This window comes from Dasypus novemcinctus, chromosome 1, assembly GCF_030445035.2.
Source record: "Dasypus novemcinctus isolate mDasNov1 chromosome 1, mDasNov1.1.hap2, whole genome shotgun sequence".
In the NCBI taxonomy this organism is placed as follows: domain Eukaryota; kingdom Metazoa; phylum Chordata; class Mammalia; order Cingulata; family Dasypodidae; genus Dasypus; species Dasypus novemcinctus.
In genome coordinates, this window is record NC_080673.1 from 32,843,850 (window position 1) to 32,870,589 (window position 26,740).

General features: G+C 35.4%; 1 protein-coding gene across 9 annotated transcripts in view; it reads right to left on the reverse strand.

The window, feature by feature from the left end:
- The window catches only part of RAPGEF2 (Rap guanine nucleotide exchange factor 2), a 276,574-nt gene that overhangs the window by 104,425 nt on the left and 145,409 nt on the right, over nt 1–26,740 (reverse strand). For 4 of the 9 annotated variants that reach the window (XM_058276560.2, XM_058276808.2, XM_058276656.2 and 1 more), the window contains exons 5-7: nt 6,686–6,761; nt 4,661–4,828; nt 2,236–2,253 (exon numbers count right to left, since the gene is read on the reverse strand). In XM_058276560.2, the coding sequence (XP_058132543.1) occupies nt 2,236–2,253; nt 4,661–4,828; nt 6,686–6,761 (262 nt within the window). Of the gene's footprint in view, nt 1–2,235; nt 2,254–4,660; nt 4,829–6,685; nt 6,762–13,304; nt 13,475–14,433; nt 14,563–26,740 lie in introns of those variants that run through there. The other 5 variants (XM_058276757.2, XM_058276604.2, XM_058276836.2 and 2 more) reach the window with 4 other exon arrangements.

Sequence of the window (26,740 nt, forward strand, 5' to 3'; positions counted from 1 at the left end):
TAGTTATATATACCTGTACCAAGAACTTTAAATTAAGCCCAAACTACTAAAAGAGTCAAACATAAAACAGTGCTCTGCTCTGAACTGTATATTCTCCACATTGTAGAAAAGAACTACTAATAGAATGTGTGGGAGATATCTTTGTACATGACAAAAGATTTACATTATTTCAAAACTTATGCATCAGTTGAAACTATAAATGTTTTAATAACTGCCTTCAAATCCTTCTAGTTCAAATATGTATAAAATATAGCCATATTTTTGGGAGCACATATTGTGGGGATGGAGAATTAGTCAGAACATCAAAAGTTTGGAGAGAATTGTAATTTTGTAAGGAACACAGAAAAGCTGGAAATTTTTGAATTGTCAATGGGTACACTCCACTGTTTGGGCACAGCAAGTTTTCTTTGGTCTTCAGTCTCTGAAGTCTCTATAATTTTTGTTCTTTCCAAAGTGGGAAAATGATACAACTAGGGTAGGGGAACAGAAAACTGTTTTTGTTATAAGAATAGGAAGGAATAAAAGAAGACAGAACAAGTATGTACCAACACTGCACATCACTATAGCAAGGTAAAAGTTAAAGAAGGTAAGACAGCACACTTATTATGACCTTCCTTCCTGAAGTTCTACAACCTCTCTTCTCCATCTCTATTACGGAACTCAGATCTTCCTACTCACCCAAACTTCCAGACTAAATTACTCATGAACCCAAGGAGGGCCTGTAATTATGTGTAAATTAAACAAAGCTCTCCCACCTTATCCTGAACCCGGATAACAGGTAAACTAATGATTACCTGTCCAAAGTCCCATGTTTATCCCTTTCGAGTCAGATCCCAATTCTTCTTCCAGTGTCTACCAGGAACGTTACCTACTACCTGCCTCTGTATTTTTTACCCACTGTAAGACTGAAAATTCATGCTACATTCTATTTTCTGAGAGTCTTAAATATGGTCTCAACTCATCAAAATGTAACAAAATGCTAATGAAAGCCATCTCTAAACTTCCCTTCTCACTGTATTTTAAATTCCTTATTCTCTTTACAAATGTCATGCACTTGCTTTGAAAAAAATATCCTAATAATGCTCTCCACATGGACTATAAGATTAGCCATGTTTCTGAAGAAAATTATAACTTGTTTGAAATTACTGCAATACAGCTAAATTTTAGAAGTGTATATAAGGTATACCTCATAACTCAGTGCACATTTCAAATTCAGTTCTTAGTTCTAAATGGAAAATTTAACTAATTGCTAATTTTTCATGTTAAAAAACTTCTTTATCAAAGATTGTTAAATTTACCATATCATTTAAAAATTAGTATTTCTAAACACCAATATAGTAATCATGCCACCTATGGTAATTTAATATGTTTTCTCTTGTACAGAATATAAAGCAGCCACATATTAGTTTGTATAAGTAAATAGTTCGTGGTTTTAGATAAGGTTTCTATAACAGACAAAAATATTATATGGATGATAGACTTCCCCTGATAACAATTAAATTTTCATGGTCTTTTCCTATACAATAAGGAAAAACAACCACAGAATTCTACTAGTTATTCAACCAATTAGTTTCCAGAGACAGAATAGACTTTTCTTCTCTTACTCCAAATTCTCTGATAATTCCAATTTTGAACCACAATTTCAAAAGATTCTTAGAATCATAAATTAGTCATGTATTGGCATAAAAGAAATGAGCAAGAATATTATTATAGGTGTCTATTAAAATGTACTATGAAAGGAAAGCATGAAATTTGGTTAAAAATAAAGCACAAATAAGAAAATGTGAAGGATTTACAATTCTTCTTTTTTTACTAAGACTTTTTTCTGTCTAAAATTTTACCAGTGGTCTCCCAATATGCTCTCACATTGCTTCTCATCTACAGCATTTAAAGTACAAATTTCAAATGGATTTCCCATATTCTTTCACACAAAAAGCAATAAAGTTCCATTATGTCTGTCTGTCTTTATTTGCAAAATCAGGTTAGTGATGAACAGTGGTCCTATTCGTTCTTAAAAATAATTTTCACTTTATTCAACGAAGGTGGGCAGTCCTTCCTGCACCATCACTAGTTTAACCATTGATAGTTTCAATGTTTTAAGAGATTTTACTAAATCAGAGCAAAATATAAAAGGACAAGACCAAGCAAAACACAACAATATTACATACTCATTAGTCACAATGCAAATTCACAAACTTAGATTAGTGTTAGGAGACCACACACAAATTACAATACCTGAGATTTAGTGCATTCCTTTGAGCCAAAATGAAATGAGTGCCATAAGGAGGAAAGGAAAAGATGAACATTATCAGACATGCTATAGTACATTTGCCAAAATGAAGATAATGTTAAAACTAGATGAAGAATGACTATATAGAATTGGCTACATGTATAATGTTCTCAGTTTTCTATGTTTTTTTAGCCATGCACGTGAAATGCACTTGCAGTCATTTAAAATCATGAAACATATGAAATACATGATCACACAATTCTTTTACATAAACTTTTCACTCTCAGTTCCACCCTACTAGCTAATTCCTTTCAAAAAGAAATATTTCTGTTAGGAATAAGTAAATAAGATTTCAAGCTAATAAAGAAGAATAATTTTCTTCATTTCATTCTTTTTACCACATGACACCAAGTATTCAAAGGAAGGTTTTGTTGTTTTCCTACATCAAAATCCTATATTCAGATAAAATAACACTCTATCTAAATATAATTAAAATACAATTTTCACAAAAAGAAAAGGATCCAATACACTTAATTAGGATCATGTTCTTGTCAATCTTAACTCATTTAGTAAAATTAATACCAACAAGTCACATATTAGTAAACTAGTACACAATCCATTAGTAATCAAAATAAATTTTAATCCTAGTACTGAATTTTCCCTAATAAAAGTACCTATTGGCCTGGTAAATATTTTTAAAACACTAAAAAATTTTTAAGTAATTTTGTAATAATTTTTAAAAATCATACTTAAAAAAAAAAACAGGAATGGAGAGTCATAGTAAGTAAAGCTTTCTATTTAGAGGTAGGGAGCAGATGTGGTAGGTGAGGAGAAAAAGTTATGAAATTATTAACTCCAATTAAGTGTGGCAAGAGTATAAAATTAAACCAATCAATTGTAACACTAAATTTTAAATAATCCACAATCCACTATGAAAAGCTGATTAGAAAAAAAAATTCCAAAGCAGAAAGAATATTAATATTAGTGCTATGCTAAAACATTATAATCTATATTATACTATTAATATGTACAACCATTTTTAATACATATCTCCTTCTTCCATTATGCTACATCAACACTAAAAATATTACCTTCTTTTATAGAAAATTTAACAAAAAAACCTTTCATGGTGTTTTTTTTTTATACCAAGTCTCCCCAACAGATAAACAAAGCTGTCTTTGTAATGAGTAAAAAACAACCCTTTCCGAACGAGCTCAATGAAATTATTCAACTATTAAATTCATGTTAAATGAAAATAGTGCATGGGAAGTGAGATGAGGAGACAAGGAGCTGGTGGTCACAACCACATTAAATATTCAAGTACAAAGAGCCCTCTGAGAAACAGAAATATGACAGTGGGTATAAAATACTGTATCATATCTCTTAAAGTCACTAAAAATTGAGTTAAATAATTTTAATTTTATATCCACTTTCCTACGCATTTTGCACTTACATTTATTCTCAGAAAGAAAAGGATAGATTTAAAAAAGAAACAAATGAGATGGATAAAAAAGGAAATACATGTGAAAAGTAAAATAGATGTCAATTACCTATCTTCATTTTTATTTTTATTTTAAAATTAATTTCACATATAATGACCATTCATTTAATGGTATATGCATAGATAAGCCATCTTTCACCGTATCATGACATATCCAAGAATTCACGCTACTTTCTTTTTGCAAATAGAGATCCTCAAAAATATTTAGAACTATTTTGGATTAGCCATGAGGGGAAGCTTGCACAGTGCAATAAAGCAGAATGATAGTAATAAGAATAAGGCTCCAATACCGATTTAAGGTCTTGTACAAATCTCTCAACATCTGCATTTCGGTTTCCTCAAACAAAAAAGGAATTTGTTTCTCAAATTTATGAAATAATTGACAATTGGGTTATTGTATTTAAGAGGATCTTTAAAACTATTGGAAATATTTTAGAGCATCTTCATACTTGGATTTTTAAAAGTATTATTTCAAATTATTTGTATTTCTCTATATTGTATTAAAAAACAAAATAACTCATGCAAGAGTCTCACGATGATATTAAAAACTATGAAAAATAATAATGTGGTTTTTACATATCTACATTTTTAAATAAAAAGCAGGTATAATACAAATCATTTCTTGGGGGATCAAATTTTAGATTATGGTAAGTACTTAAAATATCCCAATTATAGTTTTATATCTTGATCACAAATTTGATCCTCAAAGAGTATTTTAAGAAATATAAAAGCTAAACAATGTTTTTTGATATCTTATTTAAATGCTTTTTAAAAACTATTCATATTGTGTTTCCAGCAAAATCATATATAACAGAAAAGAATTACTCATTGAAAACAGAAAATTTAAATCTCTTCACAAAATTCCTGAAACCAAAAAAAAACAAACAAAACCAAAGACACATTAAAAATATTATGCTTTTATAACTTACCGTATGATAGCCTCTAGGTAAAGGTGGTTTCCCCACAGGATAAGGATCCACAGTGTCAATAATTGTTTGCCTTTCACCTTTCTGGTTGATTTTTCTAAACCTCCTTCGAGACTGGCGATGAGAAGCTTGACGCTGAAAATATTCTTCATTTTCATCCATATAGTCCACCTGAAATAGGACCCCAAAAACTTCAATTCTCTAAAAACAATATCCTGTATTACTATCAGATATAGAAAGAAACTTACAGATAGTTTATATCCATTCATTTTGGAAAGATTTGTAGACAAGCTATCTAGACAGACTTTAAGTGTGTTTGAACTTCTCTGGAACTAATTGGTTTTCAGTAACTTTTCTTTTATGAAGAGGCATTTTCAGTTCCACTTAGGGCAATATGGGTAACTCCTGAATTTCCTGTAGTTTCAAAGGAAAGGATATTTTCAGTAGTCTTTGTACTGATTTATTAGTGAAAGATCTCACAGGATACATAACCTCTTATTGTGAAAGAATTGCTGCATTGTTTTAACTAAAGCACAAGAATTTGATGTATTTTGAGAAAATGTGTTAAGAATCCTCAAATTCCAAAAAAAACTCAAACAAGTATGCTAGTGGTATGGCTTGATAAATTATCTAAGGGTTTCTCTTCCTAGTTTTACTCTGTGGTTTCAGTTTCTTTTTTTACAAACAGTGCTATTTTAAAAATAATTCCTCATTTTGAACATTTCAGAAACTGATGAATGGACTAACAGAAGTCAGTGACATCAGGTTAATCCTCATCACACATACACACTGGAAATGTGAGTGCTCACAATAGAGAATAGAGGCACGTTTGGATTCTAAGACTGTCCTCACACTGACAAACCTAGTAGCTTCTGTAATATCAGCAAGTATAAAATACTTAAGGAATTCCAAAGCTCAAAAAATCTTCAGAGAAAGCCAGAATACCACTAACAGAGTCCAAAATCTCCAACGTACATCTAGAACATTTTAAAAGACTTGCGGCTGGAAAATCCTATCTATCTGTGTACATATTTACCAATCCTAAGTCTTTTACTCACCACCATTCCACTTTCTCACTTACAAGAAAATTTTGTTAAATTTTACCTACAATTTCCACTAGCTTTGATGGGGAAGTTCTCCTCTTTGTCGGAATTCCTCATACATCATGGGGAAATCCGTAAATCTTCCACAGTCATCTACTAACACTCCATTAAATGTGAATTAAATCCTCCCATCATCATATACATTGGGCCATCTTTTATTTTATAAGGCTTTCCTTCCCAGATAGGATGGTGAATGGGGAGTAAGAAGAACATCAATTTTAATTGAAAGCCTGAGTTAGGAATGCTCCTCCTACCCCATCTTATTTTTGTTTCTGATTTTTTTTAAGGGGAATATATTATACTATTTTAATATCACTTTTATCCAGTAAGGAAGAAGCATTTTAAAGCATTAATAAAAACATGTTGCTAAAATCTATTTTAACATAGATAATGTATGTACAAATCTGTCTTACCTCAATGTATTTTTTTAATCACACAACTTGGTTAAAAGAGATAAAAATGGCAACAAAGTGTTTAACCAGAATACTAGTCCTCTAATTCTTCTGCGATTACTTTAAAGGGATTAAATTTATTTCCTTATGTTAATTATTCCCTGAATACATAGTGTACTGTAATTATTTGAATTACTCATTCAAATCAACATTTGAAAGGCTAAAATCCTGCAATTCGAAGGTTCTCTCCAAATTTCAGTTAAATTACATCACCACAGATTTAATTATAAAGTTCACACAGCAAAAATTAAGGTACTTTCTACTTTTTAAATATCCACCTTTTTCATTTAAGTCAATCTTATAAATAATTACAATGTTATGATTATAAATTCAAAATCATAATAATGAAGTTATAAAATAAATACATCTAATACTATAAAATATATTATACACTTGTATAAGTAGTTTGCTAAAGTGCCATTATTTCATAAATGGGGAAGAGTGGACAGGAATCTTCACAGAAATATTCTTACCACAATCATTTCAGAAGGCTCTAAAACAATGCATTCACAGCCACGCCTAAAGCTTCCTGCAGAACGCTTTCCAAAACTACAAGGAAAAAGTAAAACAAAAATATAAAATAAATCAAAGAGGACAACTTTATATTTAGAAAAACTATTTTGTGAATTTAAACCAACACACCAAACAAATAAAAATAAAAAACAACTACAAAAAAGTACATAATAAAGAGAAAGTTATCTTTTAGCACTATTTATACAGAATGACAAGGGAGAATTCAAATTTTCAGGAAAATTCCAACATAATGCTTTCAAATTCATAATGTAAGTAAAGAATTGTTATGAGCTGTATGTTAGGTTATATTAAATCATTCCCAGTTAAATGACGTTTTAGAATATTCCAATAGGATGGGAATTCTATCAATGGCAAACTATAAAAATATCTAAAGAAAATACATAAAATACATTTAATTGTTTTTTATAATTTAACTTGCATAGGTTAAACATTTTCTTCACCTAAAAAGTATTTTTCTAAATTTTCATATCAGCTTATTCTAAATATTGAACGATAAATTTTTCAACTTAAGACTGCTTTTCCTTAAGTGATTTAAGTAGATGTGTGCATCCACTTAATCAAAAGCCCATTCCTCCTGAAAACTTTGCACTAGTGAACTCAGACAAGAACCTCTGCCCTCTCTGTTACAAATTCCCATCTTAATGCTGGGGATATAATCTCTCTGACACAACTATATACAATACAATTATGAAGAGAGAATCCTGGAAATGTTAAGTAATCCTGACTTGCTTTAAAAATGTACAGTCTATACCTCGCCCATTCACTACTCCAAAACTTTTCCTTTCCCTCCAGTCAATGTCAACATTATTAGTAACAATTTTAATAGACCTTTCTTTAAGAAAAAAAGAAAAAAATTTCCAAAAAGTTATTTTATTAATTTTTTCCCAAATTAATTAGACACCTTTAGAGAGTCCTATGGAAATTCTTGTTCTTTTAAAACCTTCTTTATGTCTTTTGTTTGAAAACAAACATATGTCTCAGTCATATGTTTTCAGAAAAATTCCAACATAATGGTTTCAAATTCATAATGTAAGTAAAGAAGTACTAGAAAACCATGATGAAAAAGTCAGGTAAGAGGAAGAAAATAGGAACGCCAACGTTCTCCCTCTCTCATTTGGGATCTCCAACAAACCAACTTGACTAGTAAATTTTACTCATTTGTAAGATTATCAGTGTTGACTAGACCATCACTTAAGTCCTTCCCTGCTCTAAAATTTGGGGTTTCTATGAATATAACAAAACAGAATCATTCTTCACATTATCTGAAAAATTTTTTTAAAATTCATATATACAGTTCTAGAAACATAAACTCACAAGCATACATATTTGAATGCCTTTTAAGTGAAAAATATTTTGCTAAGAAAAATACAATAACTCTATCTTCTTTTTCATTTTACTTCTTGTCATTTTAGTCATCTAAAATGACCTGAAATTTTAAATACTCTTTTCTTTAATTTTACAATTAAGTACCACAAAAATCCTTATCGCTCAACATGGAAGAGCATTTCTGGTTTGTGTAACTATACCTTGTTACAATTAAATTGATTGCAATGAAGCTTATAGTTCAATGAAACATTACAAAGTTAAGAAATAATCTCTATATGTCAGTAAAATATGTGGCAGTTTCCATTACATCATCACCCATTTAATCCTGCTATGCAACTATGTAAAAATGTTCACAGTATGTTTAAAGTTTATTACTAAATAAAATAAATTCTATTTAAAAACTAAAGAAATCATGATTGTGAAACTCTAGTTATATTGAGTTTTATTAAATTATGCAAATAAACAGGTTTTATAAATGTAACAAGTGGATGGTTTTCCTCTTTTGAAAGGTAACGTAATCAAAATCATAATTATTTGTAATGTATGTAATGTAATGTTTATAATACACTTAATAAATAATAATGACATGGTGAAATTGAGTTGCTTTAAAAATTTAAGAAAAGGCAGGTAATGTCTACAGAAATAAACTATATGGTAGTCATTTCTTGCATCGACAACTCCATACTTCAGGATTAAGGCAGTAAATCCTTGTATCAATTCGCCATTAATTCTACACAATTTTATGACTAGGAAGATAATCCTACATAAGTTGTTTGCACTAAAACTATTACTTTGGGGGTAGTGAAAAGATCCCCCAAAGCATCCCTAAAATGTATCATTAAAATTATCTCCAAGAGAGTCTTTTGGGAAGTGACTGCAACAGAATCTGAGGAAACTTTGCAACCACCTAACAGCAGACTCAAGTCCACCGACTGTCACAAAAACGTGAAGAGTAGGAGAAAGAGCAGACTCTTCATCAATCAATTTCCTGAATATTCTGAGTAGGAAAACTAAATGCACCCAAGAAAACAAATCAATGAGGAAGAATGAATTATTTCATTTACCCAAAAGTCTGTGTTTTTTCAAATATGGTCAAGAACATGGAAGGAAAGAGGGAGAGAGGTCTCAAAGGAGTGACGGACACAGGCACTAGGCAGGCAATGACCTGGCAGCTAGACTCCCTGGCAGAGATGACTTACTTTTAGCTTAGAAACAGGAAACTGTAAGGTATGAGGAAGGATGCTTCCAGCAGCAGGATCAGAGCAATAACGACAAATAAGAACTTAAAATACATTCAGTCCACAAAATGTATACTTCTAAAGAATAAATCTATAAACAAAAGTAAATATCATTATTTAATAAGTTTTCAAAAATCTTTCAAGTTCTATATAATAAATTATTTAATAATTGTGTTCTGGAAGTTTCGAGATAAAAAAGGCAATCAGAATTCTGGAGATAAGACTGATGGTATTAAGATCAATTCTTTTAAATATTCTAGAAGATGTAGTAAACAAAAATGGAGAGAAGGGAAGCAGGTGTGGCTCAGGTGACTGGGCTCCCCCCTACCACACAGGAGATCACTGGTTCAGATCCCAGTGCCTCCTAAAGAAGACAGTGGGCTGGTACGATGGGGCAGGCATGGCAAGCTGACACAAGAGACTTAAGAAGAGGGAACATAATGAGAGACACAACAAAGCAGGGAGCAGAGGTTCCTATTGCCTCCTAAAGAAGACAGCAAGCTAATACGACGGGCAGACGTGGTGAGCTGACACAAGAGATGCAGGGAAGAAAAACAATGTGAGGCACAACAAAGCAGGAAACAGAGGTGGCTCAAACAATGAGGTACCTCCCTCCCAGAGCAGAGGTCCGGGTTCGTCTCCCGGTGCCTCCTACAAAGGAACAAGGAAGATGATCAGACACAGCAAGTGAAAACAAGGGGAATGGGGAGAAACAAATAAATCTTAAAAAAAAAAAAAAAAAATGGAGTGTAGTCTAAGGTTTGCAAATACACTTTTAGAGAGTAAAATTCAAAACAAAGTCACAAGGAATAAACTATGAGGACATCACATAAAGTTTTATGGGAGTGCAGGAAAGCAATAATTAGAAGATCAAATGTACATAATGAAATAGTCTAAATGAAAAACAATCAAATGTGCATAACATTATATAAAATAATACAGGGTTCTCATTCTTTGGTTAAAATTTGGGAATGAAAACTACAAGTCTTTGATGGCATTAGCAAAATAAGCTGCTAACAAATGAGCAATAAATGATAAAGACAAATCTCAAAATGATGTCAACACTAGGAAGGAATCAAAATGAAAATGTATTATATATATGCTTATAGAAAATCATGTAAATCTGTTAGAGTATTGCCCTAGAAAAGTTTCTAAGGGGAAAACCACAGAACTGAAAAGTTGCCGACAAAAAGTACCTAGGAAAATTAAGGAGATAAAACAGGCTTCCTCTGAGGCCACAGGCACAAAATAAAATAACATTAGCAGCTGAAAAGAAAGTTGGAATCTTTTAAGTTTCTAAATTAATGATTTAGGAAAAGTAAAAATGATACAGATTTAAGAAGAACTTGGACAACTTAAAGTATATCTATAATCCTTCAGGGTTTTTAGAAAAATCAGAAATAGGGATAACTAAAAAAGACATTAACTATCTTTTGCTCCAAATGTTCCTGGTGCAACTATCAGAAACAGACAATTACCCCTATCAAACACAGTGTTCATTTTTATTAAGTCTTACAAGAGAACTTATCAGGATTTTTGCTGGTTTTAGTGGTGTTGGGTTTCTTGGTAAAAACTTGGAACTAGGTTTTTTTTTTAAAGTAAGAACACTAAATTTAACAAATAACAAACCAAAGGACAAAGAAAAGAGTTAAGTTTGAAGCCTCAATCATATCCTTATACACCTAGAACCAATTTCTTCTCTACATTAATTTACCAATAAAATGATACAGGCTGTGGGTGAAAGGGGAGCCAACAACAGATGAGGAGAAAGTAAACAAGTATTTCTAAAATGTTTTACGTCACATATCTGAAAATCTGAAGAGTTTACACCTACATTTTTCTTTCACCTAGCATTAATCCCATTTTTCAAAATCCATGGCCATCAATTAGAGGTCCCCTCTCCTCCTCTGTATAAATAATTATACACAGATACACATATACAGGTTTGTGTGCATAAAATTTTGCTTCCAGTTCCTCTTCTAGTCATTCGCTGGAAACATGCTACAGAATCACTATCTCAATATAATCAATACAGAGTTTACATAAACTCCCTAAATATAATCCCTATTCTTAAGTAGCTGATACTCTAATGGAAGATAAGTATATAAATAGCTGTAAAAACAAACAGAACAGTGAGCACTGTGAGTTTTTTTTTAAGTGTCATATTTCTCCACTACAATTATATCTCAAGACCAAAATGGATACAGAGAATTTCAGAGCAGAGAAAAAGCTTTGAAATATCATATGGTAAAGGGTATCTTAGCATTTTTCTTCAACTTTACACCTCAAAGTATGCCATAGTCCACTGCTATATTTATAGGCCCATAAACATTGGGATTTAGAAAAAGATCCCCCAAAGATTACAGTATATACAACCCATTCTACCCTTCTTTCTCCCTGAGCACTGTCCCTGTCGTTTCTCATTCACAGATGGAGAAAATTAAACCAACGTGGGATAAATGAGATGCCTGAAATAATCAGACTCCATGACTGTACTCCATTATACTACACTGGCCTTTGCCTTTCTCTTGCTTTCTTCGTTAGCTCTTTCCCACATTCAATAACATAACATCTAATCTTTGGTAACCTTGATATTTAAGACAAAAAATTTCCTCACCTCCTCAGGAATACTACTATAGTACATCATACTCCCCCATAAAGCACCAACCAATGACAAGCTGAGAACAGACCTACATTAACAGGTGGATCCCTCAGGGGTTGGCTAAGCTCACTCCATAGGTAGTTGAGTGAAAAAGACACTTCAGCATCTGCATTTCAGAGGGCAATTCAAATTTGCCAAAACTACAAATGACCATCATAAACTTTAGGGATACTACCATGAGTGGTCAAAGCTTTGAATGTCAAATCTATAAAAAACAAGGATCTCCTGGCAGCTGCTGTCAGAACTTCAACAAGCAGAACATCTGCTTCTTTAAAATGGCACTCATAATACCACATACCAAGATAAACAAAGATATTTTTAAAATTTAAACTCCCTAATTTTTAAAGTTATATAGCTTTTTTTAACTTCAAGTTAAAACATCTTTTTAAGCTCTCCCCCAGTGTAATAGCATCAGAGTCTCTCTGTGTGAATGAATGTACTCACATAAATGTATGTGTAAAAGAGTGTGTAAGATACATGAATTAATACACATATAAAGGTAACTATTTTCCAAAAGCAATAAAGTTATACTTAAGAATTATCAATGAGACTTGGTATGAATTTTTTTTTTTAAGTGTTAGCCATTTCTATACAAGATCCCTTTGCAAAGAGGTCATAAAGTTAGAGAAAGAAAGAGAATGGGAAGAGGGGACAGGGAAGTATAGTATATGCTATATGTGCTTTAAGTATACTGACAGTCTTCTGGTTGTACACAATATGAAAAGTAAATCCTGATGATCTATTTTAAACCCTTCTAAATTGTTCTGAATAATTTTAAAATACACTGTATAGCTTGGCTTTCAACAAGTCAATCGCACGTAAATTTCAGAATGTCCTTATAATCTAACATTATGCACCTAAAGATGACACCTGAAAGTGATGCAGGTTTACTTTGGGTCAATCTATTAGTGCTTTGATTCCAAATTTTAAATAAATAAACAAACAAACTCACCAGAAAATGATTAATGAAAAGTCCACTTGCAGTATAATAAGCATATAATTTCTAAATGCTTTATCTCAGGGGCTAGCACTCCTCAGTGCTACCAACTAAGGAATGGTTGCTCCAAAATAGTGTAACAATACAGATTCTGATTTTCATTAAATTAAGTTTTTGTAAAACGTTTCATTCAGAACAAATTAAAAATTAATTATTACTAATTGTTCCTAAAATGGCATGAATTTATAACACCAAAGATATGCAGACAAAAAAATTACTCAAAGTAGTCTTCCACATAATATAAAATAGAGAAACATTTTAATAGCCTGCTAAACTTTTTCAAGTTCAAGATTCACAACGAGAAAGCACAATAGTCTGAAAATATAAAATCTTACCTAGTTTTCATAAATACCCACAAGTAATGAAACATTGAACAGAGTGTTGCAGGCTCTTACTCTGATAAGGCAGACCTGTACTAAATTTCCATGACCACATTTCTGCTTCCCCCTGACAAGCTGAGTCAAGAGCATTCTCTATCAGACAGTGTGAGTTTTCCACGAAAGGCAGTCACTGAGTACAGAAGCCTCTTCTATCAGTGTCCCTAATTGTGCCCTTTGTATGGGCCTCCACATTCTTGCTGTACGTCAGAACTACCCAGTGGAATTCAATTTCTCAGTACTGGAATGTAAACGTATTCATGTCAGGGTATACTCAGCTAGGGAACACACAGCAGTCAAGCTGAGGTTATAGTGGTGGGCAATCCTATTTTACAAAATGATTAAAAATGTAATAATTAGAGATACCAATTTTTCGCATCTTCATTTGTAATAAATAGTAGGCAGTTACTACACTTTATTTTCCCCCTTAAAAATCTTATAAATGACTGGTGTCTCAAAAACCATTATCAATTTATTTATTTAGAACTTACAAGAACATTTCCATGACACTGTCTTTAAATAGCAGACTAACAATTTTAAGAGGAAAAGAAAAAGTAACTGCTGATGCCATGAACTCCACTTCTTAAAATCAGTAGAATATACAGGAACAATATGTAACTGAAGTATAAAAATGAAAGTAGAAAAAAAAAACTTGCCATAAAAATACACTTCATTAGTTTAACAATGACAACAAAGTAACTGCCATTTAAAACACAAACATCCACACACAAAGTACTCATATAAACTGTGTGAATCCACACATGCGCACATGGGTGTGTGTGTTTATATAGCTAAAGCACGAGCTTTAACAGACTTCTATTCAGAATTATGTATTTGGAAAACTGAAAAATAGTCTAACAATCATCACAAATGAACAGAGGTTTGTTCCTCTGAATTTCAACATTTAACTTTCATTTATAAAAACAGACCACAAGATAAAAAATGACAAGTGAAGGCCTCATAGCTGTTTCTGCTCTCAGTTCACTCCTCGGTAGTTTGTTTTCTACTTAACAGTAGAAAACATGGCAGAATTACTAAACATTTAATACACTATTAACATTCTAATTCCTTAAAAAAAAAATCTAACCTTCACTGTCTTCAGTATCTTTGAAGCACCAGTACCAGCAATAGAGCTGCCACCTTCTAAAGCAGCTCTTTTCTCTGCAGCACTGAGCATTCCCCATGTCCCTGGGTGCTTTCTCTCAGTGAGTCCATGTGGCTGTAGCTTGCGCAGAGCCAACATTCCTTCTGCCGGCTAATTTCCTGCTTCCTTGACCCACCCACCTCTCCTGGCTGCAGTTCTGCGTTAAGCAAGTTGTATGGGTACAGTTTCCGCATACCAGCCTCATGACCTCATAGACTGCCTGACAGATGCTCTTTATCAATTCCTATTAATTCATTATCTACTCTCTTGCAAGTCAAGGGCAAGTAGGGAAATCTGTAATGTCTGCTCTCCGGAGTCTTCAAGGTCAAATGCTTAGATGTGCTCAGCAAAGCAATTTGGTCATTAAAATTTACCCATACTATATACTACAAACTAGTTGCTCTCCATCAGAGGGATGCTGAGTTGTGTACCTGATCTGAGGGATTATCATGTAAAAGACTAGCATAAATTTAAATCAAAACAGCATGAGAAAAGTTGAAAGGAACTGTTTGCTCTGGTTTTTCCCTCCAGGAGAAAAAAGATGGATCTTACCTCAGCTGTGTTGTGGTGAAGAGAGCAAGCAGTTTTTCTCTTTTGCCACAGTCTAAACCAGCAGAGGACAGTTGTGTGATGATTACCCTTTGGTAGTGCCTAGATCCTCGTGACCAAATTGCTACAGAACAGCTCAGCTAAACTGACATGCTGCTATCAGTCTACACAGCAGCACAAACAGGTCTCTGCTGATCACAGTGCTTTATACATAGATAGCAGCAGACCAGTTTGTATAAAAGTTACGGTCCATAACAACTTTTCTCTTCAGCATGTAGACACGTGCCTTACCCAAAATGCCTTTCTTAAAATTAAATGTCCACCAGTATCTGGTGCAGGCCTGACCATGTATAAGTTGAACAAGCAAGGAAGGCTACCTCTAATAGCATATCTAACAAATGACCTTAATTTTATAAAACACATTAAAGAAGTAAAATAAACAATTACATTGTTAAGAAAAATCAAACAGATCTATATAACTTACTGGTGAAAAAAATAGCAGATGAATTAATGAATAGTTCAGATTGTCCCCAAGCCAGTAAAAACCTGAATTGGCCAGGAATCAACCAATATCTCAAGCATGGTATCCAAAATCTGATATTCTTGAAAGGCTTACATGGATGGTATCAAAAACCAGCCCCCAGCCTCCCCAATATCTGACATATACTTTTAAAAAGTTGAATTAGTAGGCATGTATTTGCAGGATATGACCTAAACAGATATTCAGGTTATTTGAATAATGTTGCATTCAAAATTCTTAGAAGTTAAAAAAACACATTTCCAATAAAGGAAAAGTATAAACACACATATATTTAATTATATAACTAAATATGTAATTTATAGAGATATTAATAAAATGATTATTTAATTTATCTGAATGAAAAGTGGACATTTCAGATAAGCCACACATCTTGCTTTGTAGGCAAAAGACTATTCCTCCTAATTCTACCAAAAAGTGATGCTTACTATATTGTTTAACCTCTGTTCCAGATTTGAGGTGGTAAAAATCTATTACTCATCATCAAAAAATAAATACTTAGGGATAAATTAAAAGGCAGATGTGCCTGACCTATATACTACAAACTACAAAGGGAACTTAAACTTGCAAAAGGATATTAAAGACATAAATAAATGGAGAGATATATCATGTTCACAGATTGGAAGGCTCAATATTATTAAAACATCAGTCATACCAAAATCGATCTATAGATTCAGAACAAATCCTAATAAGCATTTCTGACAAAAATGACAAGATGATTTTAAATTTTATATGGAAAGGAAAAGGACAAGAGCTAAAATACTTCTGATAAAGAACAATGTTGGAGGATTTCTATTATGTGATTTCAGAAGTTACTAGAGTGTGCAAAATAAAGTAAATGTTCCATTATCTAAAATAATGTTACTAAAAGCTACACAAATGAAGACAATGTAGTACTGGCATAAGAGTAGACATGAAGAGCAATGGAACAGAAGAGAGATTCTAGAAATAGACCTGAACATATATAAATATGGTCAATTGATTTTTAGCAAGTGTGCCAAGGTAATTCAATGGGTTAAAAAAAATAAGCTTTTCATTAAATGGTCCTGGGACAACTGACTATCTGTATGGAAAAATATAAGCCACAACCCTTAACTCACACTGTACACAAAGAATTGATGCAAAATGGACCTGAGACCTAAATATTTGGAGAGCTAAAGCTATTAAATTTCTAGCAGAAAATCATAACAATACCTTTATGACATTGGGTTAAGAAAAGATTTCTTAAAAAGGAAGCCAAAAGTTCAAAATATAAAATAATTTTTTGATGTGGAGACAGTGGCCACTGGAGTTGCTGAAGGCAGGGAGAAGAAAAAAGAGGTGTAACGTGGGGGCATTTTCGGGATTTGGAATTGTCCTAACTGACATTGCAAAGACAAATACAGGACACTAAATATCCTGCCATAACTTACAGAATGGAGAGGGAGAGAGTGTAAACTACAATGTAAACTATAACCCATGCTGTGTGGCAATGATAGTAACACACTAATGAAAGAAGTTATTAATGAGGAAAAAGTAGGAGGTGTGGGGAGTGCGGCACATGGGAATCCCTTATATATTTTTATGTAACATTTTACGGAATCTATCTTTTAAAAATAGATTAAAAATACATATTTTTTAAAAAGATAATTTTGATAAAATGGGCTTCATCAAGATTAAGAAAAACTCAAACCACAGATTGGGAGAAAAATTTTGCAAAATACATCTGACAAATACATACATAAAGAACTCTTATTACACAAAATAGGACAGAGTACAATTTTTTTTTAAAGAAAGGGCAACAGATGTGAAAGGAGTGTGGTAATCCTTTTTGAAGTTAAACAACAATTTACCATATGATCCAGCAATTCTACTTGTAGGTATTTATCCAAGAGGGAAAAAAAAACAAGTCCACACAAATGTTTATCAATGTTCTCAACAGCTAAAAAAGCAATCCAAACCACCATTTTCAAATTATTGTTTTATAAAAATATCAGTACTACCTCAAGTTTACAAAATTCAATAGGATGTGTGAGATCTGACATCAGCTTTACATAAGGAATGAGCAACATATTGCATGGCTTGCTCAAAATAAGCCATAACATAATTCTACATTGGGATGTTCAAAATAACGAAAGTAGGCTGCTCTAAACCAAAGTTACTAGACATATATTTTAAGTCATATCTTGAATTCATACATTTGAAATAATTCACATGCTACTCCTTCCACTCCCCACACCAACCCAATGCAAAAAATAAGTGTGGCACAAACATGAGTTGTGAGTTCCTTTGCACTTAGCAATAGATAAATAATTAAAACATTTTAATAGAAAAGTAATTTCTATTTCTATTTCATGAACACACTAACAGCAAAGTTTAAAACCTTTATGAAATAGTATAGTTACTTCCGCACTAGGAGTTCAAACATCACTACCAATAAAGACATCCAGAGCGAATTAATTATCACATACTCATTTATACCAAGGATCATAAAGGGCAAATTCACTGAATGAAGACTTCAAGCATCAGAAGACCCATGATGTCACATCAACTATAGACCACAAAACATCAGAGTTCTTTTCTTTAAGGCTACTTACTTTGTTAAGACACTACCAATGCCAGTCTTCCAAACACCATGAAAGCCTGTATTTATATGTACAGCACATTTGTGAAATTGTAGTTATAGCGACCAAATTCCCAACTTGATCCCGCAATTGAACTCTCTCTCTAGAGAACAGTTTTGTTCTGTGCATCAGGTATCATATAAGGATATGATTTAAAAGGGCAAGGTTGATCTAAATAATGCTGAAAACATTTCATACTGAAACAAAGATTAAACTAATACCTAAAGGAGGAACATTTTAGTACACCCCATTTTGTCTATTCACATATTTTACTTTATTGCTTCGATTTAGAAACCTACTTTATATTAAATGAAATCAAGATATATTTACATGAAAGGGGAAAAAAAGATATTTACATGAAGTAAAATTAAACTTTGCCTTCAACATTAACTCTAGTTTAATCAAGTTCATGATTTTTTCACAATTGTTTTTGTCTTACTTGGGACTCTCTCCCAGCATTTCCTCAAAATCTTTTACAATAATATCTGTACCTTATGTGTGACATGGGAATACCAGTACATGAGTCAGCTTTAGGTAGGACAAGTAGAAATTATAGATGATGTAAGATCTGATAAGAGTGTGGCTAAGCTGGTGAGTATGAACATAGGGTTGAGGAGAAGAATGAACAAGCAAAGATAATTTTTAAAACTGAGAAAAATGAGGGAAAACTAAAGAGCAAAGTGTAGCAGAGACAGCTGATCACCTACTTCAATATCCATTCTCCTCTTTTTCCTTAGAAAGACTTTTTATATCATCATTTTTTTGAGGACATACTACACCCTGGAAGAAGTGACCACATGTCCCAGGGTCTTGCATGCCTTGAACCAAGGTCCCAGGACCTTGCATGACTGCATTCTGGACAATGAGATATAAAGAAAAATGCTACTTCAAGGAATTCAATCTGTATGGAAACAGTAACCTTTTTTGCCTTTCTGACGTTCCTCCTGCTTCTACCTCCCAAAGCAGCCATGACAGCTGGAGCTTAGAAGCCCTCCTATACCATGAACCGACCATGAAAATGGAAGCTATGTGCTAGTCTAAGTAGAGAAGCCAGAAGCCAGTGTGTAACCTTTACACACTGAGGAGTGACCATATCGCTCTGGATTACTGACCTCTAGGGTTTTTAAATTTTTGTATGAGAGATAAATTATACCCCCTTTATTTATGCCATTGTTTTATGCAACCAAGTTAGTTGTAATTAATACGTAAGTAAAATGATATCCAAGACACTGTTTAACTTTTTCCCCTCTTCAACACACCTGCACAGATCAACTAACTTCTTTTCATGAGCTTCTCCCTCATTCCTTCTATTTTCTTTTCTCTGGGTCTTCTTCTCCTCTAATTAACCTAAGATAAAACTAAATCATAGCTCATGGAAAACCCCATTATTTGTAAAAGGAAACATGGTATCATATTGTGCTGGTCTGGAAATGTATGTACCCCAGAAAATCATGTTCTTAAAGTTCACCTATTCCTGTGGAAGTACTCCTATTTTAAGTAGAACCTCTCTATAGGTTACTTTCATTTAAGGTGTGGCCCAGGGTGGGTTTTAATCTTATTACTGGAGTACTTTATAAACAGAATGAATACAAAGAAGGAAAGCCATGAAAGAAGCTGAAAACAATGAAACCTGGAAGAGAAGGGAGAGACCAACAGACGCTGCCATGTACTTTGCCATGTGGGAGAGGAGCCAAGGATCAGTAGCAGCTAGGCTTTGGGAAGAAAGCATCACCTTGATGATGCCTTGATTTGGACATTCTCATGGCCTCCAAACTTTAAGCTTGTAAGTTAATAAATTGTTATTATTAAAGTCAACCCAATTTATGGTATCTGCTCTTAGCACACTAAAACACATTTTGGTACCAGAAGAGTGGGGTGCTACTATTGAAAGTTATCAAGGGAAACGGACTTGGCCCAGTGGTTAGGGCATCCGTCTACCACATGGGTGGTCCGCGGTTCAAACCCCGGGCCTCCTTGACCCGTGTGGAGCTGGCCCATGTGCAGTGCTGATGCGCACAAGGGAGTGCCGTGCCACACAAGGGTGTCCCCCGCGTAGGGGAGCCCCACGTGCAAGGAGTGCACCCATAAGGAGAGCCACCCAGAGCAAAAGAAAGTGCAGCCTACCCAGGAATGGTGCCGCCCACACTTCCTGTGACGCTGATGACAACAGAAGCGGACAAAGACACAAGATGCAGCAAATAGACACAGAGAACAGACAACCGGGGGAGGGGGGGGAATTAAATAAATAAATCTTAAAAAAAAAAAAAAAAAATCCTGTTTTAAAAAAAAAGTTATCAAAACTGTTTTGTTTTGTTTTTAAATAAAAAGTCTTTGTAATTGGGTAATGAGTAGAAGAGAAAAGAACTGTGAGGTGCTTGAAAGGAATCCCCTAGATTGCTGTGAAAAGACTGTCGGTAGAAATACAGACACTACAAGTACTTCTGATGAGGCCTTAGAAATGATGAGTGTGTCATTGCAAACTTGAAGAAAGGTGACCCTTGTTTTAAAATGGCAGAGACCTTGACAAAACTGAGTCCTGCTGTCAGATGGAAGGCAGAATTTGAAAATGACAAGCTTGGATATTTAGCTTAGGAGATAACTAAGCTAATGTGGAAAGTGCTGCCTTGTTTCTCCTTGCAGCTTAACAGTAAAATGCAAAAGGAAAGGGATAAACTGAGAACTTAAATGCTAGGCACAAAGAAATCAGAAATTGATGGTTAGAAAAATTCTGAGCTTCAGGAACCCAAGTCCCAGAGAATAGTGCTCCACATGAGGATTTAACAGAACATGGATCCCGTCAGCCATTTCAGTGCAAATCAGGATTGGAAATACATTTGGCCAGAAAAGTGAATTTTAAAAAGGGAAGTTACAAATATAATCCTGAATCAATAGAATTCAACAAACATTTATCACATGTCTGCTCTGTAGGGGATAATAAAGCCAAATGCTCTTGACAATGTCACAGTTTAGTGCAGACACAAAAGGATTAATCCTGAGAGGAATGTAGGGGTAGACTTCCCAGAGAAGAAAAGACCTAGGGCTCAACGTTTTCATAGGGGGCTGGCATAGAGGTGGGGATATCTTTAAGGAAGAGGATATCCCAGGCCTGGCAAAGGTATGAAAAAACCGAAGTGATCAGCTTTGGTTTCACTGAGAAGGGTGCAGTAATAATGCAGTCTGCAGACAAATTTTGAGCTGCCACGTACACCTCACTGAGGAGACAGAATTTTATCTCTTCAATCCTTAGAAGTCATATAAATTCATTATGCAAGGGATCAACTGAAAAGTTCTGTTCTTAAATAAAGATTAGGGTGCCGCAATGGAATAAGAATGAAGGCATTTGGGGAGCTATGTTCACAGAGCAGGTGACATCTGAACAAAGGCATTGGTAGTGGTGATAGAGGTATTTGATTTGATGGATACTGTCATTTCTAACTCTGAAGTGCTATTTACCTAAATAACCAGTTGTCAGGGGAGAAAAGAAAGATCAGAACTGGGACTCAGAAGTTTCTAGAGTAGGTGACAAGCAGTTTATTAAAGCCATTAGAAAAAACAGGAGGTCAAGCTGACTTATAGATGTGTGTCACATTTAGTACTTAAGAGTTTGAGGGACCTGGAGAAAATCTACACAAAGATATGGGTGTTTCAGATACACCCTTAACATCCTTCACCCTCTCTTCCTTTGCTGTATGCACTCGCAAAGGAGACGCCCCAACAAAATCTAACCACTCAAGTTCACCAAGCTGCAGAACTGACTGATGCTGAGGAAAACATAAATGCATGACCACAAATACCTAACGGCGGACAGATTTTGGGAAGATGGCAGAGTAAGGAGTTCCAGGATTCATTCCCTTCCACCACAAGAATCATACAGGCAAGAACTGTCAAAAACAACTACTTTGAAACCATGGGGGCCAGGAGAACACTGTGCAGCATTCAGGGAAGAGCAGAAGGAAGAGCCTGATCAATTACAATAAAGAACAGTAAACTGCTCTCTCCACACAGTGGCTACTGGTGACCAGACCTGTTCTTACGGCAACCCAATGTGGGCTCCTACCAGTCTCTGGGTAGGTCTAATTACAGAAAGGAACATAAAAATCCTCTTCCTCGAGTCCAGGGGTGGGAATGGCTGATCACCAATCACAGCTTTTGACTGGCAATTTCAGATCTCTGGGGGCTCAACATAGAGAGGCCACTGTTTCAACCAGCACCAGACAAAGGCAGTGGGGGCCACTGTTTCAAGTCACATAGGACAAAAGCCAGGTGGAGGAGATACAGATGCTAAGCTTTCTCAAGGTTGTGGGGGACAATTAGTTGGAGGGCTACTTTTGCTGGGCAGGTCAAGGAAGCTCAGCTCTTGGTACCCCCTTCCTAAAATCCCTCCCCAGGGCGTTTTGGAGCTGGTCTACACCCTCTTCATGGGTCCCTGGCCCAGTTTCAGCTGGGGAAGACTAACATGAGAAAGTCCTCTCTGGTGTACCCCTTTTCCCAGAATTTGTCCCCTATGTAAAAGCAGCTTGGGACAATGAAAGAAGTATTTAAAAAACTGTAGAAGAGGGACAACCAGCAAGATGATGGCAGAGTAAGGAGCACCTAGAGTCAGCTCCTGCTGCAGGGAAGTTAGTAAACACCCAGAGCTCTCTGGAGCTAGATGAAGCACCTGTTTAGGGGCTGCAGGAGCCCAGAAGAGCATCCTGCCACATCCTTGAAGGAATGGAAGGAGGAGGCTGCCCATATGCAAAGAAGATTTGTAAGTCGAGCACTCCACACCACAGAGGCTGGTGCCCATCCTCCACTGGAGGCACAAGCCACCACTGGAGCTGTTCTGCAGCTGGAACAGAAAGCTCCACTTCCCAAAAATCGGGGAGGAAGAGACGGTTGGGCACCAAGTTCAGCTACTGATAAGTAAATTGGCAGGCTAAGAACAGCTAAAGTTTGAACCTGTCCAAGTCAGAAAATGGATGGTAGTCGCCACCTTAACTCCTTGCCTGGCACAAAAGTGGGGCAGACTGAAAACCACAGTGTTGGTGGGGACCAGCTTTCTTCCATCCAGATCAGATTGTAGCTCTTGCGTAAGCCATCTTACCACCTCCACCAGGGAGGAAGCTGGGGGGAGCTGCACCAGCCTCTCTGGGAAATTACTGGCCAAGCCACAGAGGCCAATGATTATCCTGCTTTGGCAGTGCAAGCTGCCCCAAGGAGCTATTCTGTGGCTGGAATTTGAAGCTCCATTTCCCAAAAACAGGGGAGGAAGAGACGGTTGGCCACTGATTTCAGCTACCGATTAGTACATTTGACTGGCTAAAATACAACCCTAAGAACAGCTGAAGTTTGAACCTGTGCCAGTCACAAAGAGGCCAGTAGCCGCTATTTGACTCCGCCCCCAGCATGAGGGGAAGCCAGGCTGACTGAAAATCACAGTGATGGCAGGAACCGATTTCTTTCACCTAGATCGGCCTGAAGCCCTAGCCTAGGCTTCAGCCCCACCTCTAGCAGGGAGGAGGCTGGCAGTTCCTGCATCAGCCTATTCAGGTAATGGCAGTTACATTTGGCTGGCATAGACTGAATAATCAGGAAGCTACCAGGCAACTGTGGTCATCTTATACCCACACTGCATAGTCTGCTGCCCATATCTGCAGCTCCATTCCTGCCCCAAGGAGGGGAGAAAGGGGCATGACGCTTCATCAGTCTCTCTGGGCAACTACAGTCTAGGCCTGCATGACTTGGCTTATTCCACACAGCTATGACTCTGTCCCTACCCCTAGCAAAGGAGAAAGTTGGGAGAAGCTTCATCGGTCCCTGGTGCATTGAGGACAGCTTGAGCCTCCACAACTTATAGCACCAACTACATCCTTGGCTCCTACTGAACAACCAGCAAGGGAGAAATGATAGGAAGCCTTAAACTAAAGAGAAAAACTGCACCCAGAATAAATACTCTAGTAAACAAGATGCCAAGACACCAATAAAAAATTACAATCCACACCAAGAAACAGGAAGATATGATCCAGTTACAGGAACAAGAGAAGACTCCAGATGACATAAGGAGTTGAGACAACTAATCACAGATGATCAAACAAATCTCCTTAATAACTTAAATGAGATGGCTAAAGAGATTAAGGATATTGAGAAGACAATGGATGAGCACAAAGAGGAATTTGAAAGCATACATAGAAAAATAGCAGATCTTATAGGAATGAAAGGTGCAATAAATTAATTTTTTTAAAGATTTATTTATTTCTCTTCCCTCCCCCCCCCCCCCACCCTGGTTGTCTATTCTCTGTGTCTATTTGATGCATCTTCTTTGTCCGCTTCTGTTGTTGTCAGCAGCATGGGAATCTGTGTTTCCTTTTTTGTTGCGTCATCTCGTTGTGTCAGCTCTCCATGTGTGCGGCACCATTCCTGGGCAGACTGCACTTTTTTTCGCGCTGGGCAGCTCTCCTTACGGGGCACACTCCTTGCACGTGGGGCTCCCCGTACGCGGGGGATACCCCTGCATGGCACAGCACTCCTTGCGCGCATCAGCACTGCATGTGGGCCAGCTCCACACGGTCAAGGAGGTCTGGGTTTTGAACCACGGACCTCCCATGTGGTAGACAGACGCCCTAACCACTGGGCCAAGTCTGCCACCTAAATTAAATTTTAAAAACAGGAATTATACAATAGCAGATTTGAGGAGGCAGAAGAAAGGATTGGTGAGCTTGAAGAAACGGCCTCAAAATGAACATACAAAAGAACAGATGAAGGAAAGAATGGAAAAAATAGAACAAGGTCTCAAGGAACTAAATGACAGCAAAAGACATGAAAACATATGTGTTCATGGGTGTCCCAGAAAGAGAAGAGAAGGGGAAATGAGCAGAAGGAATATCTGAAGAAATAATGTAGAAAATTTCCCAACCCTACTGAAGGACATAGATATCCATGTCCAAGAAGCATAACGTTCTCCCATCCGAAAAAAATCCAAATAGACCAACTCCGAGACACATACTCATCAGAATGTCAAATGCCAAACACAAAGAGAGAATTCTGAAAACAGCAAGAGAAAAGCAATGCATAACATATAAGGGATACCCAAAAAGATTAAATGTGGCTTTCTCACCAGAAACCACTGAGGCAAGACAGTGGTCTGATACATTTAAGATACTACAAGAGAAAAACTTCTAGCCAAGAATTTTATATCCAGCAAGACTCTCTTTCAAAAATGAGGATGAGATTAGAATATTCACAGATAAACAGAAACTGAGAATTTCTAAGCAAGAAACCAGATTTTCAGGAAATAGTAAAGATGTGCTAGAGCCTGAAAAGACAAGAGAGGCCTGGTACAGAGTCTAGAAATGAAGATTATATCAATAAAAGTAATTAAAAGTGTCAAAAGAGTGATGAAATAAAATATGACTGATAAAACTCAAATAGGAGTAAACTTAACCTACAATGTATAGCACTTGTATCCAGAAAACTGCAACCTGGTGTTAAAAGAAATTTTAAAAGACCTAAATAACTGGAAGAACATTCCATGCTCGTGGATTGAAAGACTAAATATCATTAGGATGTCAATTCTACTCAAATTGATATACAGATTCAATGCAACCCTGATAAAAATTCCACCAGCACTTAAAAAAAAGAAATTGAAAACATGATTATAAAATTTTTGGAAGGGTAAGGGGTTCTGAATAGCCTGAAATATCTAAAAAGGAAAAGTGAACACTCATCTCCAGGCTTTAAATCAAATTACCTAGCTATAGTGGTAAAAAAAACACCATGGTACTGGCATAAAGACAGACACATAGACCACTGGAACCAAACTGATGGTTCAGAAACAGACCCTTGCATGTATGGTCAAGTGATTTTTGACTAACCTGTCAAACCACTCAGCTCAGGCAGAAGAGTTCATTCAACAAATGGTGCTGAAAGAACTGAATATCCATACCCAAAAGAAGGAAAGAGGACCCACATCTCACACTGTACCCAAAAATTAACTTAAAATGGATCAAAAACCTAAAAATAAAAGCAATAACCATAAAATTTCTAGAAGAAATTGTATGAAAATACCTCCAAGACCTGGTGGTTGGTGGTAGATTCTTAAAGGAGATAAGAAGAGAACTGAAATGGACTACTGATGTTTAATGTATGTAGAAGTTTTAATTAGCTTTATGGTAAAAGTATGGAAATGTATAGAGTGGATTGTAAAACACAGTAACAGCTAGTTTATAAATGGGTATGTCACTGAAAATGGTAGTCTAGGTATGTAAATGCCAATTGATAGACTGTTAAGAGAATAATCTAGGAACTTAATAACACAGTATACCAAGAGGTGGATGAGAATAATAGTTGATGATACAGATGCAAGAGTATCCTTTGTTAGCTAGAGCAAATGTACATCACTATTGCAGGGTAGTGGGAATTTGGAGAAGCAGGAGGAAAATACAACTGGAGTGACCTATGGACTGTGGTTAGCAGTAATAATATAATATTCTTGCACCTATGCCAAAGATGTACTGTGTTGATAATGGGGCAGTATGGAAAATGTATGCCAAATGTACACTATGGACATGGTAACAATCAG